The sequence below is a fragment of the Sphaerodactylus townsendi genome, linkage group LG10, assembly GCF_021028975.2.
Source record: "Sphaerodactylus townsendi isolate TG3544 linkage group LG10, MPM_Stown_v2.3, whole genome shotgun sequence".
NCBI lineage: Eukaryota > Metazoa > Chordata > Lepidosauria > Squamata > Sphaerodactylidae > Sphaerodactylus > Sphaerodactylus townsendi.
The window spans coordinates 61,064,124-61,089,429 of NC_059434.1; the positions used below are offsets into that span (position 1 = coordinate 61,064,124).

The 25,306-nt window shown below is 42.4% G+C and overlaps 1 protein-coding gene across 17 annotated transcripts in view; it reads right to left on the reverse strand.

Annotated features, from left to right (window-relative positions):
* COL25A1 (collagen type XXV alpha 1 chain) overlaps nt 1-25,306 on the reverse strand; it is a 312,924-nt gene that overhangs the window by 86,706 nt on the left and 200,912 nt on the right. For 13 of the 17 annotated variants that reach the window (XM_048509064.1, XM_048509068.1, XM_048509069.1 and 10 more), the window contains 4 exons: nt 21,463-21,489; nt 21,279-21,305; nt 1,272-1,343; nt 60-167 (listed from right to left, as the gene is read on the reverse strand). In XM_048509064.1, coding sequence (XP_048365021.1) covers nt 60-167; nt 1,272-1,343; nt 21,279-21,305; nt 21,463-21,489 — 234 coding nt within the window. Of the gene's footprint in view, nt 1-59; nt 168-1,271; nt 1,344-2,176; nt 2,237-21,278; nt 21,306-21,462; nt 21,490-25,306 lie in introns of all 17 variants that reach the window. The other 4 variants (XM_048509070.1, XM_048509063.1, XM_048509060.1 and 1 more) reach the window with 1 other exon arrangement.

Genomic DNA, 25,306 nt, shown 5'->3' on the forward strand with positions numbered 1-25,306 from the left:
CATGCAAACTAGTCTTTCTAAGATTACGATGCTAATGCTGAATGATGACTGTGACTCACCGACACACCAGGTATTCCTCGGGGGCCATCCTTCCCAGTATCGCCAGGAGGGCCCCTTGGTCCTGGAGGTCCAGGAGGCCCAGGGGGCCCAGCTTGTCCTTGGTCTCCCTGAAACCAGCCAGTAAAATCAGTTTTAGTGAGCAGCATTAAGATTGAATTTAGCATCTGACCTTTAACAGTTCAAAGCTTGATAAAATTAGGTATTCAAGAAATGTTCACAATGGGCCAAAATAACTTAAAACATTTGTTAAATAATGCTCTTAATCCAGCTACGTGTGGAGCTACCTACCATGCCTAGTTGCACATCAAGATGGTTGCTGCTGTCACCTACATGGAGGCAGAAGGCATTGGATTCAGTGCCATCAGCTATCCCCAAACACCACCTATGGGCATTGTCAACTCTGACCATGCCGGCCATTTTGTTAGGGCTGTGCTTGAGGTTCATTATTCAGTGATGGATCAGATGTATGTGCAGAGGCACAGTAAGCTGATGGAACCTAGATCTACATGCATACTTAAGGGGAGTTGATTCTCCACATGCATCCTGGAATTTGACAGGCAGCGTACGTGACTTCGGTATTGAAGCAAGCTTGCATGATTTCATGCTGTAAAACTTTATTTCAGAGATAAATTTACCAATGTTTTTGTATAAACCTGTAAAATTCCACAGATGTATTTCTGATGTTAAAATTTGATAGTCATGTTCAAATTAAAGGCTGAGTATGATAGGTGGTTGTAAAATTTTCACAGTAGTTTACAAGACTGGTTCCTGACAGCTAACAAGTGAGAATACGAAGGAACCACTGAAATATAACTACCCTGTTGAAAAGTCTTACAGTACTTTTCATGTTGTATATCAAACAGCAATAATATTTAATCTCTTTTTAGCAACCATTTTATAACAACAACTTTTATAGCTTCAGTGTATCCATTTTGCAATAATTTAATCTAGCTAGGTAATGAAGCATTAAATCACATTGACTCCCGTTCAAAAACAGTTTCATCTAACTTTCAGTAAAAACCTAGTGTAAACCAGTTGATATAATTAATCAGTGTTTAGCCAAGTTCCACTGAAGTTTTTCCTTGCTTTTCCAAAACAAGAAAAAAATCCATTTAATTAACAACTATGTGGATTCAGCAATATTTACAATTCAGTAAACAGCTTTGCAAGCAAGAGCACAGCAAAAGGTGCAGAGAGAGATTAAGCACTACCTTAATGAGGCGGCGTTTAATGAGCTGCTGATCAGCAGAGAGAAACCCATGATTGATTTTAGGAAACACCATCTGATCAGGCAGGTGAGGTCAAAGGTTGAGGTTCAGAGGTGAAAGAGTTGAAGAATAGACATCAGAAGGCCCCAAGAAAGAAATAGAGATATATATACATTAGACTGGCAATTGCCAATATAATATCAAACTGGTGCTTGTGTCTGACAAAAGAAGCTACGCCTTATTTTAAAAGAGACGGTATAAAATTGTCACTATATCGTCAACTTATGAAAGGAAAAGCAACAGATGTTAAACTGACTCAGATATTTCTTGGTGTCTGTGATTTTTAAATTTCTTCCCCACCGTACAATGAATACTCTTTGACTCTTATTCTGCCTCATGAGCATAGCTTCCAGAGACAAAGCACCAGTTCAGCTTTTAGACAGACTTTCTAGACAGCATATCGTGTCATGAAGTGTGGTGTCATTAAAATGCTATCCAAAGCCTGCCACTCTGTTGATGGCTTAAATGATTTCTCCTTAATTCCCAAATGATTCAGAGCAGATAAACAAGTGTTGCCGATTAAACTGCTCGAGCATAATGATCTGAACGTGCATGTTCTCATTAAGGATTTGCACATTGGTGTGACCTTTTTGGAAAGGAGCAATAAAATGTGCACATGACTGGAAGGTGGTAGAAGTTGTAGTCCACCTCATCTTTCTCCATACATGGACAGTAATCCCCACTGATACTAGTGTAATGCAGCAGCACTAAAGAAATAAACAGGGGAGTCAGCTGTCAGGCTTGCGGCATTAGATGGATTGAGTAACTTCCAAAAGCAAACCAGTGCTCCATGACACTCTTATGCAGATACAGAAAGACTGGCTAGTTGGAACATGTCAGTCACAAACCTTGACGGTGAGGATCTGATTACTGTGAAGAGCAGCAACAGTGGGGAAGCCTGGCAGGCCCTAGATACACACATGGTACCGAAATAACACGACACAGAACGTCACACAGACGGACAGTTTAATAACAGACAACATAGGTCCTTCTACCACCTTCTTTGTTGCTGAGGGCATCACGTCGGAGATTTAGCTGATGTTTAGCACAACTACGGCAGGCTCCAAGAAACTGTTAGGCCACCCAGAAATAGAAAATATTTCTCAGGCTATATTTTGTTAGCATTTAGTACATTAACTGCGAAGGGAGCAAACCACTTTCCTTCTAGTACACATTAATAGCTGTCTACAGATCTGTCTGTCTGTCTGTCTATTTATTCAATTTGGTATACCGCCCCATCTCCGAAGGGCTCTGGGCGGTGTACAACATCAACATAAAATACAATAACAAGATGGTGAGTAGATAGCAACTAATAAATAATACCTAACATTAAGAACTCAGCCCCATATACTCTAAAATATTAATTTAATTTAAAACAGCGATATAGACAATAACCCTATACTTTTAGAAGACTTGAAGCAGATATTTCTGTATCATTGATTTTTAAAAATCTTCTTTTACGTGTACAACACAAAAAACATAAAGTGACAGTAAGTATGCACAATACAGATTGGACATTTGAATATTGCTAGACCAAGCGTATTAACAGAAAAGCTTCAGGTTAACATTCAGCACATACAAAGTTATATTCCTAGTTTTACAGTGAAATTAATTTCTTGCCTTCCCTAGTAGTTGACTCTTATATTTGAATACCTGTACACAGTCAGCTAAGGTCATCATCTGTGAGAGGAGAATTTTGCATCCAATTTTGAATGCTTTTTACAGAGTTGCAGTGGAGGTTGAATTAGATGGGTAAGGAAGATGTGAGCAGACCTCTAAGCAGAGGTCAAAAATAGTTTTGTTTACTCTAGCTGTTTTTGGAGTATTACACACATACAAAAACAGTGAGATTACTTTTACCCTACTAGAGGATGATCAGTGAGAGCACTGTTACCTATCTGTCCTCTTATAAATAGCAAAGTTGAACAATTTCTTAATCAAAATTGTCAGGAAAAAGGACTTTTGTCTTGAGGTGCAATTAATTAAAGTATGCCTTGATTCTCCTTGCACATTAGTTTGCCTTAATATCTGCAACTGAAATAACTTTTGATGGACATATGGTTGCAAACCACTAGATGGAACCTAGAGATCTCCTGGAATTATATCTGATCATGGCCAATTGGCCATGCTGGCAGGGGCTAATGGGAATTATAGTTCATGAACATCTGGAGTGCCATAGGTTTGCCATCACGGCCCTAGAGAAAATGGCTACTTTGGAGGGTAGACTCTATGTCATTATATCTCCACTAAGGCCCTTCCCCTCCCCAAGCCCCTTGAACAGCTTTTCACCTTCTTCTGTTTAATGAATGAGTATTTGTAAAATCAAAGGGCCTGCTATTCGTTTGGTTATTTCTCCCTGATAAAAAACAATTACATTGTTATCAGTAACTTCTGAACAGGCTCAAGAGAGACATGAAGTATTTTAAAAGGGTCAATTAATTCAATGTTAGTTCATGTAGCACTAAAATACTATATTTATGGTATACTGCACCTCTCATATTCCCCAGTGGTAAAATTTGAATGTGGGTGAAATCCAATGCAGATCTACTCAGAATCTGCCTCAAGTCTATTTAATGGGACTTACTCCTAAGCAAGTACTCTTAGGATGACACCGTGTATGAATCTCTTTTCCCTTTACAGGGAACACAAACCTTTATTACAGGGGCTGTAAAGAGGAGAGGAACTGGCTGAGCAAAAAACTGACTGGATCCAATTTATGGCTTCCCTGTTTATTTACAATACAACTATATAAAGTAGAATATGTATCTCTCTCTGTGTGTATATGTGTCTAACGTATATACACACACAAACACATTATACTGCTGTAAACAATATACCTTGTTTCCCTGAAAATAAGCCCTAGCACAGTAATAGCGAACCTTTTTGAGGCCGAGTGCCCAAATTACAACCCAAAACCCACTTATTTATTGCAAAGTGCCAACACGGCAATTTAATCTGAATACTGAGGTTTTAGTTTAGAAAAAAACAGTTGGCTCCGAGGCGTGCGTTTCACGGGAGTAAGCTTGGTGGTAGTCGGTGGCTTTGCTTTGAAGAAACCTCTTCCAATGGGTGAATCACGACCCTAGGAAGGTTTACTCAGAAGCAAGCCCCATTGCCAGCACCGAGCTTACTCCCAGGTAAAGGATCGTGCTTTAGTTCTTCACATGAAAATCAGTGGGGTTTAACAAAACTTAACAGGATTACCTACACTGCTTCCCCAAAACTAGGTCTTAGGTTTAATGCTAATAATCGAGCCCAGTGGCCCCAGCCAGCCTAGATGTGTGTGGGGGGACTCTGTTTGCGTGTGCCCACAGAGAGGGCTCTGAGTGCCACCTCTGGCACCCGTGCCATAGGTTCGCCACCACTGCCCTAGCATGATTTTTTTGGATTTTTGGAGAATGCTTGAAATATAAGCCCTAGTTACAGATTCCCCAGCGCAGCTGATCTGGTCACGTGGGGGGCGCAAAATCATGGAAAAAAATAAGATATCCCCTGAAAATAAGCCCTAACATATCTTTTGGAGTAAAAATTAATATAAGACCATGTCTTAATTTAGTATATTCCACTGCCTACATTTTTTTTTTGCTTCTCAGGGCAGAAATAACAAAGTCTGCTTTTTCTCTTGACCCTGCTGCACAAGTTTACATATTCCTGTGAAGACACAGCAAACAAGACAGGAATTACCACTTGCTGCTTGCTTGTACTCTGTACATTTACAGCCAGCTGCTACTATATCACATCGAATCACTCCAGCTGTAGGCCGGAGTGATCCTGACACATTATACAATGGCCTCACCTCCCTGTAGCCACCTCAAGCGCTCTAATTAATCTCTCAGACCAAGCGTTCATTATTCTACCTGCTTGGGAGAATAGTGTCCTGTATCACTCCCTGTACAGTGCCAAAGACTCTCAGCAGGAGCTTCTTTATACAGTCCCTTTTATGGCAACTGCATTCTCCATCAGCAGCCAAACTAAAACAAACTAAATACACCACAGAGCATGATAAGGCCAAAGGGCCTTCCTCCACCAAACATGTGCATTCAATAAAAAGCCCTTTAATTTTAATATAGAGCGAATCACTGTTTGGAGGCTGTGTGCAGAATAATCTAAGATGAGATGGCTGAGATTCTGAGGAAAACAAAGTCTATTTCCTCCAGGATGCTCCACCCCCTCAATAAATGTCATCTAGCAATCTATTTCCACTCACTTTGTTGGCAAAGAACAAATATTGAATAGTAATATTTTATGTGCACACACCAATGAAACACTTTTAAAAATTATACTGTAAAGTATTTCCACTCCCTTGCAATTCTATATTGTCTAGAAATTAATTAGTTGGGAAAATGAAACTCTTCGGTACAAATAAGCCACAAAAATGTTGAAAAGCATCCCAACCATCACGACAGAATCCCATATTATACCTGGTGTCTGTTACCAAACACTCTTTGGGTATATTCTTCATTCTGTTGTACACCAGCCTTGTAATAAATTCCTAGTTCACATTTTTATTGGTGTTGTATCATTTTGTTTTATCATTTTGCTTTATGTTGTCGTGATGTTTGGTGGAAAAGAGGCGTGCATTTTTAAATAAATTCTTAGAGATATGTCATGCAAGATACTGGTGTGGTGGGATGAATTAATGGTATTCCATTGTCTATTGAACTGCATTTTATAAACAATAAGGGGCTGCTCTTGTATAATGTGTTCTAATAAAGTCAAACAAGCAACTAATCATCATTTTATGCTTTTGCTTGTGTTCAATTGTCATAATTAGAACTGAGATGGAGTGGAGGATCACATTCAATAAATAGTATACCTCCTTTGAAATATTCTACCTTCTTCCGGTGTTTTTGATGTTTGTTCAGTTTTTTTCTTCTGCCACCCACACAGTGATCTTTTGGAAACTTTCCGATTTTGGGGGAAGTATTATAGAGAAATGTTATGTCAACTCTCTAACAAACATTCAGGTGAACCCTTGTACCTCCCACTCAGCTGGTGGGGACAGCTCTATACTTTGCTGCATTTCTTGCTTTAAAAGTAGTTCTTCTTCCTCTTTAATGGTGAAGTCATCACACAATCAAATCTGGATATGAGATGAAGTAATTGTAAGTGATGCAGCCCTGGGTAAAGGCACTGCCTCTTCAGGAAGTACTGCCCTTATTCTGAGTTAGTTTTGTTTGCTTTGAGTGACTTCACACACTGCCAACTCACTCTGGCTTGGAGACATTACTGTAAGATTTTTACTAGGGCAACTAAAGCAGCAGCTGACTGGAGCTATAGACAACAGAGAACTAAAGCAAAACGGATTTTTTTGGATAACTTTTGGAAAACCTATTTAACCTCCATCAAGAACCCTTTTCCCATGTCAAAAATGTTTCTCTGCGTGTGTTAAGTGCAGTCAAGTTGCTTCTGACTTAGGCTGTTTCTGCATGGGCTAAAAAAGCCGATAAAAGGACGGTAAAAACGGCATTATGGGAAGAGAGTTTGCATGGCCGCCGCTGTAGAAACGACGCGGCAGTGATGCTGCAATGCTCCAGGAGCCCCACAATGGGTTATTTGAAAATCGCTCACTGAGCGAGTCTTTTCAACAATGGCGCTCCACAGTTGGCGTTGTGCGAAACACCCGCCAGGAATCGGTGCCATGGAGCCCGCCCCCACAATGGCAGCCAATCCTGGTGCTGAATGCCTGTGATGTCTACCCTGGGAAAAAAGAACGCCATTTGAGAAGCACAGCCATGCAAAACGCTGCGGTTCAGTTGATGCGCTACCTATCCATGCAACGCCTGCCCATGCGAATGCTCCGCGGCTGCAGCTCCACCAATAACACCGACGGCACAACGGTGTTATTGGCTGTGCAGAAATGGCCTTACAGTGATCCTAAGAATTGATGACTTCCAAAATGTCCTGTTGTTTATAGCCTTACTTATGTCTTGTACTCAGCCCTATTTTTAAAATATTTTCTTCTAATCCCCCCTTCCTGCAATGCTTACTGGTTAAAAAATTATTGAGATGTGGAATGGTATGTAGGGGTGAGCCCCGCGAACCCAGCAGAACCTCAGAAAGAGCGCATGGAATGCCTGTGCCGTCTGTGTCCTTCTGGGCGCACATGCTCTCCCATCCCCCAGACCCCCCGTGAGTCACAGGTCATGAGATGCCTGACTCACGGTCACCAGATGTCCCAGACAAAGGGACAAAGGGGCTCCTGCCCCCAGGTATGGATTAGACCCAGACGCGAGCGTTTCCCCCCGCACATAGGCAACCCCATGATGTCATGTATCATATGATATTCTCCCGCTCTCCCGCCTCCGTTTCCACCCATATTACCGCCCCTATTGTAAACCCTAATAAAAGGTGCCAGGGCCGAGCACACAGCAGAGTTGCCAGGCCCACGGATCAGTGCCGGATCCAAGGACTGCGCTTCCTGCTGCTGGCTCTCTCCACCGGATGATATCACCGCGTCTCGCCTCTTCCTTGCGACCCCTGCGGGCCGACTTCATGCTGGTGCCTGAAACCCGGGGAATCTCCAACCTCCGCCCGCTTACCGTCGCCTGGAATAGGCCCCAAGGGTACCCCTCGTCTGCTGGAGCCATATGCTCTCAGACCCGTGTTCTAGGACTCTCTCTCATCTGATGAACCAACGGTAAGTATGGGAGCTTGCCAAAGCACTGCTTATGACAAGCACGTTAGCGAACTGAAAGCGCTGACGAAATGCACCAGAGTCCCAGTAAAGAAAAGGGATCTGCGCAAATTAGTTGGGGAGATTGATAGGCAATGTCCATGGTACCCGGAAAGGGGGACATTGAATCTGGAGGACTGGGAAAGTGTTGGGCAGATCCTGCAAGAGGAATCCTGTGTGCCAACACAACTGCTACTGACGTGGAGGCAATGCTTTGCGGTCATCAGTCTGCAGGTCTGCGGCCTCTCTGCCATAGACGTCCCTTCTTCAGACCTTTCACCTACAATTCCACTCCCGGAATCTTCTCTTTCCGCTAAGTCTAATGCCTGTCTTCCTCCTGCCTTGCCTGCTACTTTGCTTCATGCAAACTCTCCTGATGACTCCGTTTCTGCGGCTGGCCCGCCCCCTCCTCCTCCTTCTCTCCCTCCGCTCATGAATGAGCCTTCCCTAGAGCAATCTGCTTCCAATGTCTGCCTTTCATTCGATCCTCCTGCCTCTGTGCCTTCACTTGAATCTAATCTAAGTTCAGCTGATCTGAATCTCATTGCCTGCTCCCCCTCTGCGTTTCTATTTCCCGCCCTGCTCGTTCCTTCTCTCTCTGAAGTCACCATGCCTCCGTCAGCACCACAGAATGGCGCGTGTTTCAAAACGTCTGCAGAATGCATAACCACTGCTCTGCAGCACAAAAAAAATGCTGACGGAAGAAAATACCAACATTCTGGCACTATGCCCAGTCCCTCTCACTAACCAAGAGACTGCCGTTTTGAAACCTCCACAAAACGCCCCGTAACCAATCTGCAGGGCAAGGGGCATGGAAAGGGGAAGATACTTGCATCATGGCCTTAAGCCTAGAGTCCTTCATAAAGAAGAAGCCCCCTTGGCCCCGTCGACTCAGCTCCTCCATGCAAAACCCAGATTGCATAGCCTCTGAGCATGTGCAAAGCCCTAAGCTCAAAGCTCCCAGTAACAGCAAAATCGTCATTACCTCAGGAAGAGCAGGATTCCAGCCTGCAAAGGAACCGCCCTCCGAGATCCAGAGGGTAAGCTTCCCAGTTCCAGGTGTAGCCATTTCCATACGAATCCAACACGTGGTTGCCTCCAGGGTCCGGTTTGAGCCGGATTGGAGCCATGCTCACAGAGAACAAAGGCTTGCGAAACTCCCTCGACGGCCCCTTCCTTTTCTCTCTCCTTCAACAGCAACGGCATCAAGAGCCGCCGGCTCCTCTCCCCCGGCAGGGGGGAGGAAGGGAAGCCTGAATGTTCTCAACTCATGTTGTTTCCTCCTAGATATGTCTCCAATTGTATGTTCAATAAAAATGATTCAGCTCAGATACACCTCCTACAGAATTAGGACAAAAGACTAACCCCATTTCCTTTTCAGCCCTGCTTAGATTGATTAAGTTGCGTGCTATAGATTATGATCGAACTGCCTTGTTTAAAATGCTCTCACAGAAATCCCAATTATGATTGAATTGCCTTTTTGAATGCTCTCATAAGAAATCCCAGTTGGTTTGCTTGGGACAATACCAAATTTATAAAGTGGATCTTGCATGATTCTGTGCTATAGAGATGCTTAAACTATTTTAGGACTGCAGCCTAAAATGTTTAGCTCTCAAGGTACAGATTTCATAAGAATTGGATTTGGAACACAGCAAAAGATTGGACTGTGCTTCTGTCTCATGGGCTGGCCACCCTGAATCAGAACGTACATAATTATGGATCTCGCTGGATGCCTGATTAGAACGATCATCAGCAAAAGAGAAAGCAAGATCTTGAGTCAAAAATTGCAAACCTCCTCATTGTATTATATGTGCTTTATGTTCTGTGTGTCTTGCCCTTTTAAAAGGGACCCCTAAGGTTTTCCCCTCATGAGAGGGATTTTTGCTTCTAAGCTATACTCTTGTGCTTAAATCTAAAGTTTTCCTCCTTTTGATTATGTATGCCAATGCCTTGAAAGGTTTCACCCATTAGGTATCAGCTTTGAAAGGGACACAGTTCGTGTGCTCCCTAGAATGCTGGTGGAATCTGCTTCAAGCCACCTCCCTTTTAGTTTTACCCTCAAAATTCTTCATCAAGCTTTTCCTTGAGAACCTTTTCCTTTGTCTATCTGAGCCTACACTGCCACATTGGCGTAGCACAGGTTTATATGTGAAACCAGAATTATTTCTGTGCTCCCACATTTTCTGCTGAGTGCCATCTGGCCAGTCACAGTACCTAGGGGTTCTCTCAGCCCCACCTATCTTACATAGTCTCCACTGTGAAGATAGGAAGTGAATTCAACCCAGCTAGAATCTCCTTACAGGAGGGTAAGGTAAGGTTCACTTCCAAACCTTCCCCCCTCCCTTTTCTTCTTCATTACCTTTTGCAGTCTCTCAAATGGGCTGACTTACCCCACCTCAAGACCTAGGATTTTAAAAGGGTTTTTTGCAAACCCCTCTCAAGTTGTTCGTGTGATCAAACTTTAAGCCCAAGAATTGTTTCTCTGCATTTCTTCTTCCCCAATCCCTTTTAATGCCCTGTTATATTAAGATATGACTATAATTGTGAATTGTTTAAATTGCTTTACTAGAAACCCACACTTTAGACGGTGGTTGGGATTGCTTTGCAAACAAGCACCCGACCTGGGTGTGACCTTTCCTCACTCCCCTCCCCCAAGCCTTCTGGCAAGTCCCTTTTCATCTCCGGAGCCCTTCCTGTCTCCGCTTTGTGTTATGTGTTCTTAATGCCTTGAATGTTGCAAGCCGATCACTGGAATGGGCCAACCGCACCTTTAAGGAGATCTTGGCCAAACAAACTAAAGAAAGGGGAGTAGGTGCCCCCCCAATCAACCCAATCAAGGTCTCATCCAGCAGACCATATCCAACGTATTATTCTCTATCAATCAATTAAAATTGCTCGCCCCCCCACTCAGGGCTCAGGTTTTCCATTGTCATCCATGAGAACTAACTCAGCAAAGGCAACCCCCCCCCCGGGGAAAAAGCCTTGCTTGTTTTTCTCTTCCATACAGGAGTCCAGCTCACAGGGCCAACGCAATCCCAGGGATGAGGAAAGCCAGCCCTATTGAGAAAGCCTGATTGCCCCCCAGCCAGAGCCGAGAGATGGGAAAGATCTCTCTGGAGCCAGCACACCAATTCCTTCCGCAGAGATCGCAGCCCTCATTGGGGCCCTCCCAGAGGGGAACAACAATCTGGGCCAGCTAAAGCTCAGAGGTTGATGCCGCGTGTCGCTGCTCCTCATCTACAGTCGCCATTCTCTCGCCCTCTCTGCCGCCCCCTGGCTGAAGTTTGAAGTTGCAGCCAGGAACATTCAATCACATTCCTGATAGGTTAACCCTTGGAACTCTCCGCTGTTTTCAGCCACTTGATTGTTATCGGAACATGCCTCCTCCCGCAGCCTTGCTCGTGGGGGTCACTGAACTTGTAATGCTAAGAACTACCAGTAGCTTTACCTACGCTCTTGAGAAATCCATGGACTCTACCACCATTGCTCTATAGGCTTTGGTAGTCAAACAGCAAGAGCCGTGCATTGGACAATCATGCAGCCATGGGCTGCCTCCCTTACTTACATCTAGTTTATGTATCATTTAATAATGTTTATTGTTTCCATTTATATGAAGTCGCCTTCCTACCAACATGCATGTTTTGTAAATATTGTTGCTAGCACAATGTCTTATGCCTTGCCCCATTGATGCCCTCTGGAGCCAGCCTCCAAAGGAATTATTGAGTACTGTGACCTAACTGATTGTTGAAGTTATTGCATGCCCTATTCTTAGAAGTTATGTTATTTGTTGTTGCATCCCTGCTCATCTTTCCGCTGGGACTCTCTGCTGTCTCAGCCGCCTTACCATCGTTCTGCCTCAAGCTCCGCCCCGGGAGCCCAGGCGCTGCCGCCGCCGCTCCACCCTCTCCCTCGACCCCTCTTGCCAGAGCGACACGGTCGCTCTAGCCGAGGCAGAGTATGTCTCTCTTGCGACTTCCCTCGTGGGAGTCCCCGGACTTGCTTCCTGTAACACTAAGACTATGGGCCGCTTGGCCTGCGCCCTTGCGAAGTCCATCAACTCTACATCAACTGCTCTGGATGCTCTGGCCTCTGAGCAGCAGGAACTTCGCCAAGCGACCTTAGACAACCATGCCGCTATTGATTATCTGTTGCTGCTGCATCACCAAGGATGTGAGAATGTAACATGTGTTGTTTTATTCTTTCTGATATTGTATGCCTTGTTGTTGGATCTTGCTTTGTTCAATGTATGTCTACCTTTGCCTGTAATGTGTGCAAGAAGCCCTTTGACTTTCCCCTGCGTAGAAACCAGGTTCTCATGTTGAACAAACAGCTCAACCAGTTTGAGCAAGTTCCTGGGGAGGTAAACGTTCCCCCAAATTGTCCCAGCTAATTCAGTCCCCGTTCTAAAACGTTAGAAATGGGGAGATGTAGGGGTGAGCCCTGCAAACCCAGCAGAACCTCAGAAAGAGCACATGGAATGCCTGTGCCGTCTGTGTCCTTCTGGGCGCACACGCTCTCCCATCCCCCAGACCCCCCGTGAGTCACAGGTCATGAGATGCCTGACTCACGGTCACCAGATGTCCCAGACAAAGGGACAAAGGGGCTCCTGCCCCCAGGTATGGATTAGACCCAGATGCGAGCGTTTCCTCCCGCACGTAGGCAACCCCATGATGTCATGTATCATATGATATTCTCCCGCTCTCCCGCCTCCGTTTCCGCCCATATTACCGCCCCTATTGTAAACCCTAATAAAAGGTGCCAGGGCCGAGCACACAGCAGAGTTGCCAGGCCCACGGATCAGTGCCGGATCCAAGGACTGTGCTTCCTGCTGCTGGCTCTCTCCACCGGATGATATCACAGCGTCTCGCCTCTTCCTTGCGACCCCTGCGGGCCGACTTCAATGGTACAGTTTAGCTTGGTCTCATCAAGCTAAACTAGGTCAGTATTTGGAAGGGAGACCTCCAAGAAAGACTCTGCAGAAGAAGGGAACGGCAAACCACCATTTAACCACTAGCCTTTAAAGCCCTACCAAGGGTCACTATAAACTCTTTGTGACTTAATGGCACTGTTCAGATATACAGAGAAGTTATTGTGCAGATGGGCTGATTTTTGGAAAGATCGTGTTCTCAAGTCAAATCTTTTAATGGACAGTCTATGAGATATTTGTTTGTTTTTACCCTGCTCATTCCCAAGGGGCTCAGGGCAGCAATACAACAGCCTAAAACAATCTCAGTTAAAACAATAAAAAATGCTAAATCACTATAAAAGCAAACTAATACAATATAATAATAGCTAAAAACAGACAAGATGGTGAATTAAAACCGATGTAAGCTTGGCTGGCCTCCAGGAAAAGCCCGACAGAATAGCTCCATCTTACAGGCCCTGCGGAAGCAACTCAATCCCGCAGGGCCCTGCTCTCACTCGGGAGCATGTTCTACCAGGTAGGGGCCAGGACAGAATAAGCCCTGGCCCCTTAGCAAGGCCAGCCAGATATTTTCAGGCCAGGTGGTCTCTTGATAATTATATCTCTGGACATAGAAGGTTCCTTTCAACTTCTTACTTGGTCAGAATGTAAATTTATTCAGGTTACTCGTATTTCTCATAAGCAAATTTGTGATCTCTGTGTAAATGTATATATACCACCATGCAAATCTCCTAATTTTTTGGATCAAATTAGGTTTTATTTATTTAATATTATAGAAAAGGTAGGAATGTCCTTTTCTGCGGCTGACATCTTGTTTGCAATTTCGATGCAAGAATTAGCCAAGATATTAATACTCATATTGATATGTCACAAACCTTCCCAGAGGAAACATGGTGCATTCCCTGGTTTTCATATGATAAACTCTTAAATAACTCTGGAATTTCTCTTCTCCTTTAAATTTAGGTTAGACCAGGGGTAGGGAACCTGCGGCTCTCCAGATGTTCAGGAACTACAATTCCCATCAGCCCCTACCAGCATGGCCAATTGGCCATGCTGACAGAGGCTGATGGGAATTGTAGTTCCTGAACATCTGGAGAGCCGCAGGTTCCCTACCCCTGGGTTAGACAGACTCATCTAAGGATTTTTACTCCTTTTTAGGCTCATGGGGGTGGGGTCTAGTGAAATTGATTATTTTGGGGTCTCTTCATCTTTGCTCAACAGGTTTATCGCTTAACACCTATAACAGAACTAAGAGCGATCATTTACCCATATCTATAACCCTTGTTTCTTTATGCAGTATTGGTTTATCTTTATCCCATGATCATTCCTGCCTACCTCAGGTATTCATAGGCTCAAATGGAATGATGAATTAGATTACAGCATAAACATTAATTTACGCAACCTCAAATCTGAGAGCACATTTTAATCTAAGCGAGTTCAACTACCATAAATATTTTAACAACCTTATTTCCTTGTTGAGCCCTTATCTATCCACTCAAAAGCCAATTAAACCATGTACTTTAAGGAAAAAATGGTTTGACCAGGACTGTAAGATCATGAGAAAGATTCTTCAAGTAGAGCTCGATCAGATAAATCAGTCAACTCTAGCCAAACTTTGATTCAATTCTGATGTTATTATAAGCAATTTTTGAACTAGAAAAAAATCTTTTTAGTAAAACCCAGTGGGAGGAACTGGCTCTAACCGTTTCAAACAAAAACAACAACATTTCTGGAAAATAACTGCTCAAAACGCAGCACCTGGTAATTATTTAACTGACATCATTTCAGTTGATCCATGGTATAAACCTTACTTATCACTTTTTAATCCCTTGCAATCGGCCCCTCCATTTGAATCAGAAGCAGGAGCCTTTACCTTTTTGGGAACCTTTCTCACTTTTAGAGCATACTCAATTAACACACTATCTGTAGGTAAAGCACCTAGTGAGAATCTTATTACCTCTGAGCTTCATGAATCTAATATACAATGGTGAGCTATTATTTTTGCCACTTAATTTTCTGAAATTAATAACTCTTGTGTTGTTCCAACTAATTGGAAACAAAGTATTTTAGTCCCTATTTTCAATAGCTAATTTTTTCCCCATCAGTCTCTTAGATATTGCCTATAAAATACATGCCTATTATTTGCTGGTAAGCTGTAAGGCAGGGCCAAGCAGATAGGCCATTTTCATTCAGAACAAGCTGGTTTCCAGAAAGGCCATAACTCAATTAGCCACTGCCTGGTTTAATTGAGAAATAGTTAAAAAAAACCCAACCGTTAAATGTTGGCTCTTTGTAGTGTTTGCAGATCTTACTTTGACCTTCAATTCTATTGAGCACACCAGGCTCCGTTATAATCTAGATAAAACTAATCTTGATAAAATACATTTTAGACCTTAATCCTAGGGGGCAAATCCCCCCGGATATAGTGTGGGCTTGCACTGATGGGGGTGCCCATCTCTCTGGCATAAGGGACACCTCTGCCGGAGGCAAGGACACCATGTCTCCAGAGGGGTGCCAGAGTTCCACAGTGCCTTCACCTGGAGGTGTGGTCCGCCGCCGTGCCCACCTGGTGAGGAATTGCACACTGACAGGGAGGGGTGTTTTGAGGTGGGTCCAGGGGTGGAGCTGACTGCAGGCAGCTTTCACTAGGCTTTCGGTCCTGGACGCTGCCACAGACGGCCCTGAACTAGCACCACAATTTTGGTGGTGCAAGTTCTTTTCTCCTTTGGGGTTTCCCTAGGGCAGGAAGATTTTGCAATTTTCCCATAGGAAGAGGCACGGCTGAATTGCTGCACTCCCTTGTCCCCATCTGGATTGGGCTATTAGGCTTCTAAGAGAATTAAAAGTCAAAGTAAATGCTCAGGGACAATTTGTGGATTCAATTTCCCTTGTGGAAGGGTTTAAACATGAATGTTTGCATTCAGGGCAGGTATAGCAAAATTTTCTCTTGATCTTCATTTCTTGAATGTGCCTCTAATCCTGCAGAAGACCTTGCCCATATTTTTTTCTATTGCCCATTATATAACAGTATCCGATCTAGCTGACCAAGTTATTCCAGTCTGTGGGGGTCAGATGAGAATTGCACCTGTTTTCTTTTGGAGGCCGTAAACTCCGTGATTACATATAAGACTGCCTCTTTTATGTTTTTATCAGTTAAATTAAAAGATTTGTGCTCGCCAACCCTCAAGAATAGACCTGGCAGTCCTGTTTTGTCTTTAAAATTGATTACTGCGTTCTATCTTATTGTATACTTTATTTTACTGTATCTCTCTTATTACATTTTTACACCAATTATTATTTCTGTTTTATTATTCAGTTGCTCATTAGAGCCAATTGTTGGAGAAACAACGGTTATCCATTGCAAGAAAATGAATTAAACGCGAGAGTTCTAAGAGTTTCACCATAGCAAAAGAATCTGTTTAATCACTCAAGTTAACAAAGGTTAAGATAATAAAAGAAAGTTCTGAATGCCTTCGCTTTCTGGAACTTAATCCCTCCTGCTGAAGACATTTGAAAGATGCTATCGCTTGCGTGCAGTCCCAGCTGTTAAAAAAATTTACTTGGAACACACCATGTGGAGAAAATAATTTTATGAAAATAGTTAAGTATGCACCCTGTGTGGCTTCTTATTGCACCTAGATCCCCAAACTAATTTAAAGTCAGCTGCTGGATAATGATTGTGAGACCTGATAAACACTAAATCTGTCCTGTATCAGCAGTGAATGATGGTAGCTCTTTATTGTCATTTGCAGAAAAAAAGACAGCAAATTGATTAACATACTCTATTACAGCCATTTAGTGCACACTCAAGGTATATTTTCATTAATTACTGCTCAACCTCTGGCTGAACAATAAATCTTGAGTGATCTTCAAGTGGCAGAGCACTTTGTGTGAAAGTCATTTTAAAATCTGAAAAGGATGCTAATTCTTTTCCCATGCAGAGTACTCAAAACGTCCTTTTAAATTCTTCTTCCTCAATCTAGAAGTAGAAGCAATCTCTTTAGACACTGAAGGCAACAAGGATTTACAAAAGGAATAATAATTGCAATAGGTTCAAATACATAATGCTCTGGTAGTAGCAGCTATTCTTTAATAACCAATTTGTACAAGAAGCAGTGACAGAGATTAGAGAAAGTGAAACATATTCTGTCATACAGAAAGATAAATCAGTATAAAGTCCTTTCAAAAACTGGTGCAAACTGCTCACATAGAAGGGGAACAGGATTATACTGTTTCTTCCCATTCCTGATATGCTGAAATGAAAGTCTGAACAATGCCTTTGCATTTCCTCACCCAACTGATGCCTTACTTCAAAAGCATCATGTGTTTATTCTAGTAATAAGTAGTATATACATGCAAGAGCAAACATGGCGTTGGACCTAGGTTCAAATCCCCACTTGTGCCATGGAAGCTTGCTGGGTACTCTCAGCCATGACTATGGCTAGTATTTAGATGGGAGACATCCAAGGAATACCAGGGTTGTGACGTGGAGGCAGCAATAACAAACCTCCAGAGGCTTAGCTAGGCCAGAGTGCACCCAGTGCACACTTTGTGTTTTCCATCCCCGCCCCCCCACAGCTCCCCCCCACAGTGCCCCCCCACCCCCCACCCCCACTTACCTTCACTAAACAGTGCAGGCTGGAGAAGCAGCCAGTTCACTTCAGGCTAAAAGTGGCCTGGTGGGAACTATATTTCCCATGAGACCTTATGAACCCCACACAAGGTCCCATGAGACCTTGTGAACCCCAAGGTCTCATGGGAAATGTAGTTCCCACCAGGCTGTTTTCAGCATGAAGGGAACAGGCTGCTTCTCCAGCCTGCACTGTTTAGTGAAGGTGAGTGTACGTGTGGGGGGCACTGTGGGGGGGGCAGCAGGGGGTTGGGGCAATTTTCCACCCCCTCAGGTCCCCTTGCAGCTCCGCCTCTGCAAACCACCTCCCAATGTTTCTTGCCTTGAAAACTCTATGGGTTCACCATAAATCAGCTATGACTTGACAGTGTGTGTGTGTAATATATACATAGGCGTTACACATTAAAATAATTTTTATATATAGACATGTATTGTTATGAATATTCATATATATGTTATTCATATATATTCATATAACACATATATAATGTTATCCAGTCCTGTAAAACTTCTCATTTAGCCTGTGTCATTCATGCCTAGAATGACCTTCCGTTCAAACCCACTTCATGATATCTGGAATCCTGGCTAGAGAACCATCACAAACTTTATAAACAACAGTAACAATATATGAACACATAACAATTCTTGACAGCCAGCCTCCTTTCCAGTTTACCCCAGAAGTCAGCTTTAACCGAAGAATTCCGTGGCTTGACTAGAATCTGATGATGAGTCTGCAGTGGGTGCCAGGTGAACGTACCTTGTTCAAACTCTCTTGATTGGACTTGAGGCATGTTCCTGATTTTTGCTCAGAGATCAGTCTTTTCCAAATGGATGCTTACAGCAAAAGTTCCCTTCCTTTTGCACAACCCCACTGTTTGGCACTTAAAGATGTAGAAACATGGGTTACTGGACTACTAGTCTCATTTTGAGTGATTCCTACATTGTTTTTGGGATGTGCAGGGAATTCCACTGGATGAGTCCAGAAAGTGGCATGAGGTAATAAGATGCCATAGTAACTAGATATGCTGCGCTGACACTGTGCCAACTGAGTTAAAGTATTCAAAGAGGCCAGCGGTTGCCGAAATGCTAGATCCATGTAGAGAGGCCTGTAGGATTTTTATGTATTGAGAATTAATGTTACATGAAACCCAACAACATAGGATCCCATATACAAATGGGATCCCTAGATCTGTATACATGAATAACCATGATAACAAGATGAATTTTTCCTAATGCTCTTGGACAAAAAAAGTTATCTGAAGATCTCAAAATTCATTGGTGTCTCCTGACAGACGCAAGAAACTAAGGTCCACTTGTCAAGTTGACACCAGTAACTGACAAACATGCCCAATACAGACAGTATAACGATAACAGTCTCATGGACTCAAGTCGAATTATGACTGAAGGTAAGTTGTGGCAATCGTTTTGTGGCTGGCTCTGCCTCCTGAAGCAGCCATTTTGTGGCAGTTATTCTGTTGCTATCATCACCATGGCATGTCAGAATTCCAAATGTGTCACAGGCTCAAAACTCTGGGGAATCTTGCTCTGGTTTTTTAAAACACCATGAAGGGGTTCTGAAAAAACTGCCAGAGATTCTTGTTTTCAAAAAATTTTGCTATCCCCAAAGGCATACAACCCTAAACTGGAATAATCTAAATTTTCTGAGTTTGTTAGTATATGTATTCTTCTGTGACATATCAAAGACACAAAATGTTGTCACACTCCATTCGAAAACATGCTGGTCAGGATCCAAAGGGATGCAAAGTGCAAGAGAAATAACTAATTGGGCTGCTCCTGGCAAGGATTTACAAAAGCAACAAAGACAAGCTAGTTTTGACTGGAAAGAACATACATGTGCTGATTTTTTTGGGATAAAACTCCCTCTCTGTGCGTAAGATATTCAAACAATTATAGGAACTAAATGTTTTAAATTTAAGATTAAGATTTCAAAATCTATACTAATTAAGATTTCAAAATCTAAAAGATACAAAACCACGAGGCTGTCAGCTTTTCTTATTTCCTGAGGCAGATCTAGTATAAAAGTCCAGTTCTTTAAGTTGAGACGCCAAGGACATTTTCATCTGCTTTTATACCAAATATGGATATCACAGAAGGTAAAATATTGTAGACAATGATCAAAAACTGTACGGCGCCTCCAGTTTTACAACTCAACCTGTAATCAAAGTTATTCAGGCACTAACAAGAGGCTTTAGTTTTATTTTTGTACATTGTGGGGATGAGATCTGCACATCTAACTTCAATTATGGATGAAGATCAGAGACAAGGATATTGCTTAGTGAGATTCAGAGAAGGATAAAAATGTCTTGTTAATAGTTGGGAATTGTACAAAACAATTCACCTTTCAAACGTAATCAGTACTGCCAATCTCTTATTTCCTTCTAATGTTTTCTAGCTTGGTTCAAGCTTACCACCAATCTCTTTCTGTCCCGAGTAGAACTATGCTTTTGTAAAAGTCATAACATTGGCTTGAAAAGTCTGGGCAGCCTCATTGCTATATAAAAGAGTCCGAGGCAGTTGTGTCTACCTTCCTTGTTTTCTATCTCCAAGCTCAGTAAGAATCTGGCTCCTACCTCCTGCACCTGGCAGGGCATGAAGGAGGAGGACAAAAACAAACTTGGTATCCATCTTCAATATCCTGAGGTTACCAGAGTGATGAAGAGGGTTTTTTGGCAAACCTGCATGACATAGAATTAAATTAAAGCCCAGAACTTCCAGTCACCTCACCATGAAGCATTAACCTCGAGCAAGTTTTAATCATCACCCTTTCTTTCCTTGTGTAACTCTATTGTACAACTAAAAGAATGGTTGAATGGGAATCCTACTGGAAAATATACCACCACGAGAAACTGTTAAACTGACCTAAATTATTGAATTCCTTACAAAACTCTCTCATAGAGCAAGCTCTGGGAAGGGACACACCACAAAGCCAAAAGAGCTCAGAAAGACTACAGGGTTAGGATAGTTCCAGCTGGGAAGGACACACAGGGAAGCTTTTTTCCCCCTAGCAGATTTGACAATTGGTCCTTTAGACTGGCCTGCTTGTTTCCCCATACCAACTGCCTCATGTTCTATTTTTACTATGACACACAGATGTAGAGAAACAGCTGGCACTCTCACTCATGACACTATTTTTCTTTCACTTTACCATTTCTGCTACTCTTTCTTTAGGAAAAAAATTACATGCCTAACTTGACTGAGTGAATATCGTGTTCTTGTTACATTTCTAATTTCAACCTGCATTCTAGTTACTTGGAATGCCATTTGAAAAGGCAAATACTGAGGAGGTACACACCAACTATTTATAGAACTATATTTTGTTTTTAAACAATCCACCTGCTGCTCACTGTGTGGAAGCTTATGTAGATCAAACAAAAACAGGTGGGAAAGCTGGAAGGTTTGTTTAGCGAAACTGTTTTTTTTATATGCAACAAATCACAACCACTGAGAATTATATTGCTAACTAATAACAGAAATTTTAGTGTTCAGTAAAACGTGTAGCTGTTTCTACTCAAACAATTCCAGAAGGCTCTGAAATCATTTTTGGTTATTGCCTTCCCGCAGACACTCTCTATAACATGCAGGGGGAAAGCAGCTGATAACTAGAATTAGCTTTGACATTCTGTTCAATTTAGTTTTGCGCTAAGGACTAATTGCCTAGTCAGGGAAGGGGAAGTGTAACATTTTGGTTAATATGCTTACCCGAGGGCCCTGATCACCTTGATCTCCCTGCAAAGTGGAAAGATGAGATGACAGTTTTAACACAGCATCTGTGTGCTAACCCAGCTCTCTTAAATAATCTCACATCACACCGCTCCAATAGCCGTCAGTTAATATCTGAGGGGCTTCCATTTATCTTGTTAGTGGCAACAGCATTCTGACTCACCTTCTCCCCTTTTGGACCAGGTGGGCCCTGAAAGAAAAAGAAAACATCTCATTAGCAAATTATTGGCAGACTAGGCAATCTCAAATGGCTTTCATTCTCAGAAACAACTGATGAAATGGCCAACTTGTGTCTGAACAGTATTCAACACTGCCCAGAGCCCTTTGGGGATAGAAGGTATATAAAATTAATCATAAATAAATAAAATTCAGACAACAGAAAACTGAGAGTGATGTGCTCTTCTAAATAAACATAAACGAGTAGCATGTCAATAAGGCTAGCCCAAACATATTTTTGCCATCTCAGCTGCTGCTTCTGATGTTGCATAAACATGACAAAATGGCACAGAAAGGGAATAAATAGGGTGCATAAAATAATGGGGCTGGAATATGACAAAGAATATCTGAAGGAGATAGTAAAAAGGCAGGAACTTCCACAAATTAACCCTTTGAAAGATAAACCCTTTTCTTCAAGGTTGCAAATATGACAGAAGATTGGGGGAAAATATCTCCATCAGCCGAACCATTTTATACCCAACAACCCAAATGGACAAACAAGAAATTAGTACTTTCTAGCTATTTCATGGTCCATTCACTGCACCTCACTAGTGCAGAATAACTTAAGTTAATGTGCCAAAAGATTACAAGCACTCCTTGAATTGCCCGTAAAGTGTTCTAAAGTGCCCCTAAACTGAACAATGATGTGAGCAGGAACAGAAGTGTACAGTTGCCCAGTAATTTGACTTAATTATGCCTATTCATCTTCAGTAAAGTCTCTGTTCAGTGTCATGCATATGATCAGGTCATACAATATATCAGCAAATATTGCTGGTTTTATGAGTTTGTCATGAATGCTGGCAGATTTTTTAAAGTTCCTTAAGGTAGCATGCTATGATGTTGTGAACAAACTTCCCCTGCCTGATAATTTAGGGTGCTATTACATTCCAGAGGGCATCATAATTTTAAATAAATAAGGTAAACAAACAAACAAATAAATAAACTGAACCTGATAAACAAAATAGCAGGACTGTAGTCTAGTAGTATTGGGTTTCAATCTATTTACTGCCATCTTTCAATGTTTATGCTATTGTATAGTTCCAGTTTTAGATACAAAAGCCTAGGCTGTGTTTGAAAATGTAATATACATTTAAGAATAATTGCTGTTGGTTCAGGTCCTGAACCATCGATAAAGGTGAAAAAAAGCCAATGCACAGAGATTTCAGACAATGGAAATCTGTTCCTATAAGACTAAGCACCACATAGTCATCAGAGATTTAATTACAGTACTTTGTGGTTCAAACAAATAAATTATTAAAATATCTGATATTCTACAGGGTTGTTAAAAAAATAACTGACATAAGTAAACTGAGCCCTTCGGGGATAGGGCGGTATAGTAAATTTAATAAATAAATAAATAAAGTAAATAAACATGTATGGTATAAAAATAGTCCATGCTCTTATCATTAGATGGCTACAAAAATGTATTTATCTCATATTGACTAAGATTTGGTACTGTGAACTGTACTTATTTTGAATTTTTATTTTACAATTGTCATATCTTCCTATTGGACATGATGCTGCCCTCCAAATCAGAACAGAAATTATAAACTACAAACTGGGCCAGAATGCTGTGGTGGAAATTCTGGCTGTAATGGCATTTAAGAAAAACATCATTCCAAGATTATTCTCCTTACACTGACTTCCAATTGGCTTCAGAGCCCAATTCAAGAGGTTGGTATTGACCTTCGAAAGTCCTTGAGCTATCAGCTCTGATATGAACGTACCTTACCGTTACAGTCATCTTTGGGATTCTGCTTTGCAAGCCCCCATTATCAGAGACTAGATGGGTGGGCCTTCTTGGTCACAGCCACTACTGTGGAATTTGCTCTCCAAGGAAATCACTGTCTTCCACCAGCAGGTGAAGACTTTTTTATTTCACTTGGCATTCCCTAACTGACCCTCCTTCCTGTTTCTGCTTAGCTATAGATTTTTTCTCTCTCTTGCTGTCCACCTGTGGGAAGGGCCTACAGGGGGTGGGAGTTACCCTCCACCAGCAGGAAAATGACAACCCTATGTACATACATACTTTATGTTAAATTGTCTTTCGTCTTCAGAAGCCTCATTGCTTGGAAAAGCAGGATAATTTTTTTCTTTCCAAAATATATTGCCAAGTATGATTTGTTTGAATTAACTTAATATTTGGACGCTTGATAAATCAGAGAAGTTTCCAGTCTTAATTTCAGATTAGCTATTAACAGTATGCAAATAGGCGTTTTCATTAGAGGCAGCAAAGACATTTAACATTTTTTGTATTATTACATCAGTTAACATTTACACACATATAAATAATGGTGGGATTCAGCAGGTTCGTACCAGTTCGGCAGAACTGCTTGTTAAAATGGCACTTGTAAACAACCGGTTGTTAAATTATTGGAATCCCACCAACAGAACCGGTTGTTAAAATTATTGTAATCCCACCACTGCATATAAGTGGCTGGTCTGCAAAGGGGGGGCTGAGGATTTCCAACCGCTGGTGTGGGAGGGGGCCAAATTGGCACCGGCCTCCTCCACCTGGAGCCTGGGGGGGTCCACCTGGATTCATCTCTTTCAATGGAGGCCCAGGTGGCCCATGTAACCCCGGTTGCGTTTTTCCATCTGCGTCAGGCCCAGCAGCTGGCCCCCTACCTCTCCCAAGCAAACCTAGCCACTGTGATCCATGCAACAGTCACCTCCACGTTAGACTATTGTAACTTGCTCTATGAGGGCCTGCCCTTGCGTCTGATTCAGAAGCTGAAACTGGTCCAAAATGCTGCAGCCCACTGCTCACTGGTGGTGCCGTTAGAGATCATATCTTGCCAGTGTTGCATCATCTGCATTGGCTCCCAGTTGAGTTCCGAATCGTCTTCAAGGTGTTGGTGCTAACCTTTAAGGCCTTATGCAGCCTGGGACCCTTCGGGACCGTCTGACTCCACATGTCCCAGTTCGGCCTCTGGGTTCAGCAGAAGCCAAACTTCTGGTGGTCTCCGGCCCTTCAATGATGCGGCTGGCCTCCACTAGGGCCAGGGTCTTTACAGCCCTGACCCCTGCCTAGTGGAACGCTCTTCCTCCAACTGTTCGGGCCCTGCGGGACCTTGGAGAGTTCCGAAGCCTGTAAGACCAAACTATTCCACTGGGCCTTTGGAGAAGCCAGCCGCTGATGGTGCCCCCTCCTTCCCTTTTTATAATCTGCAGCCTTTTACATCTTGGGCCTTTCCATTCCCTCCTCAGAGGGACCTTTAGATTGCCGTACGCAATGTTTTGTGCGCTGTTTTAAATGATTTTAATGTGAGATTTAGAGCCCTAATTTTATTATATTGTATGTATTTATTGAATGTGCTCTTCTTGTTATTTTAGATTATATTAGTTGTTGTACACCACCCAGAGCCCTCTGGGGGTGGGCGGTATAAAAGTTGAATAAATAAATAAATAAATAAATAAATAAATAAATAAATAAATAAATAAACTTATATAGTTATCAGAAGAAGATCACTGTGACATTATTATAGTTTTATTTTCCTCACATTTTGTTTTTAAGCATTATTTTATTCAATATATGAGAATCTGTTAAATGAAAACCCAGAGACTCAGCCTTAAATAATGGCTTCAATCCATAGATTCTTCTCATGGGCAGCAGCAGTTTGCTCACGCACTCCCATATGCAATTAGCTACTGCAGAGCAGTTTCACTGTTGAGAGGAGATGGTGGAATGTGGTGCCTGTATTCATTCTCACATCTTCCAAACAGCCAAACTACACCAGGGGGTCTTCAACCTGTGGCTCTCCAGATGTTCATGGGCTACAAATCCCATC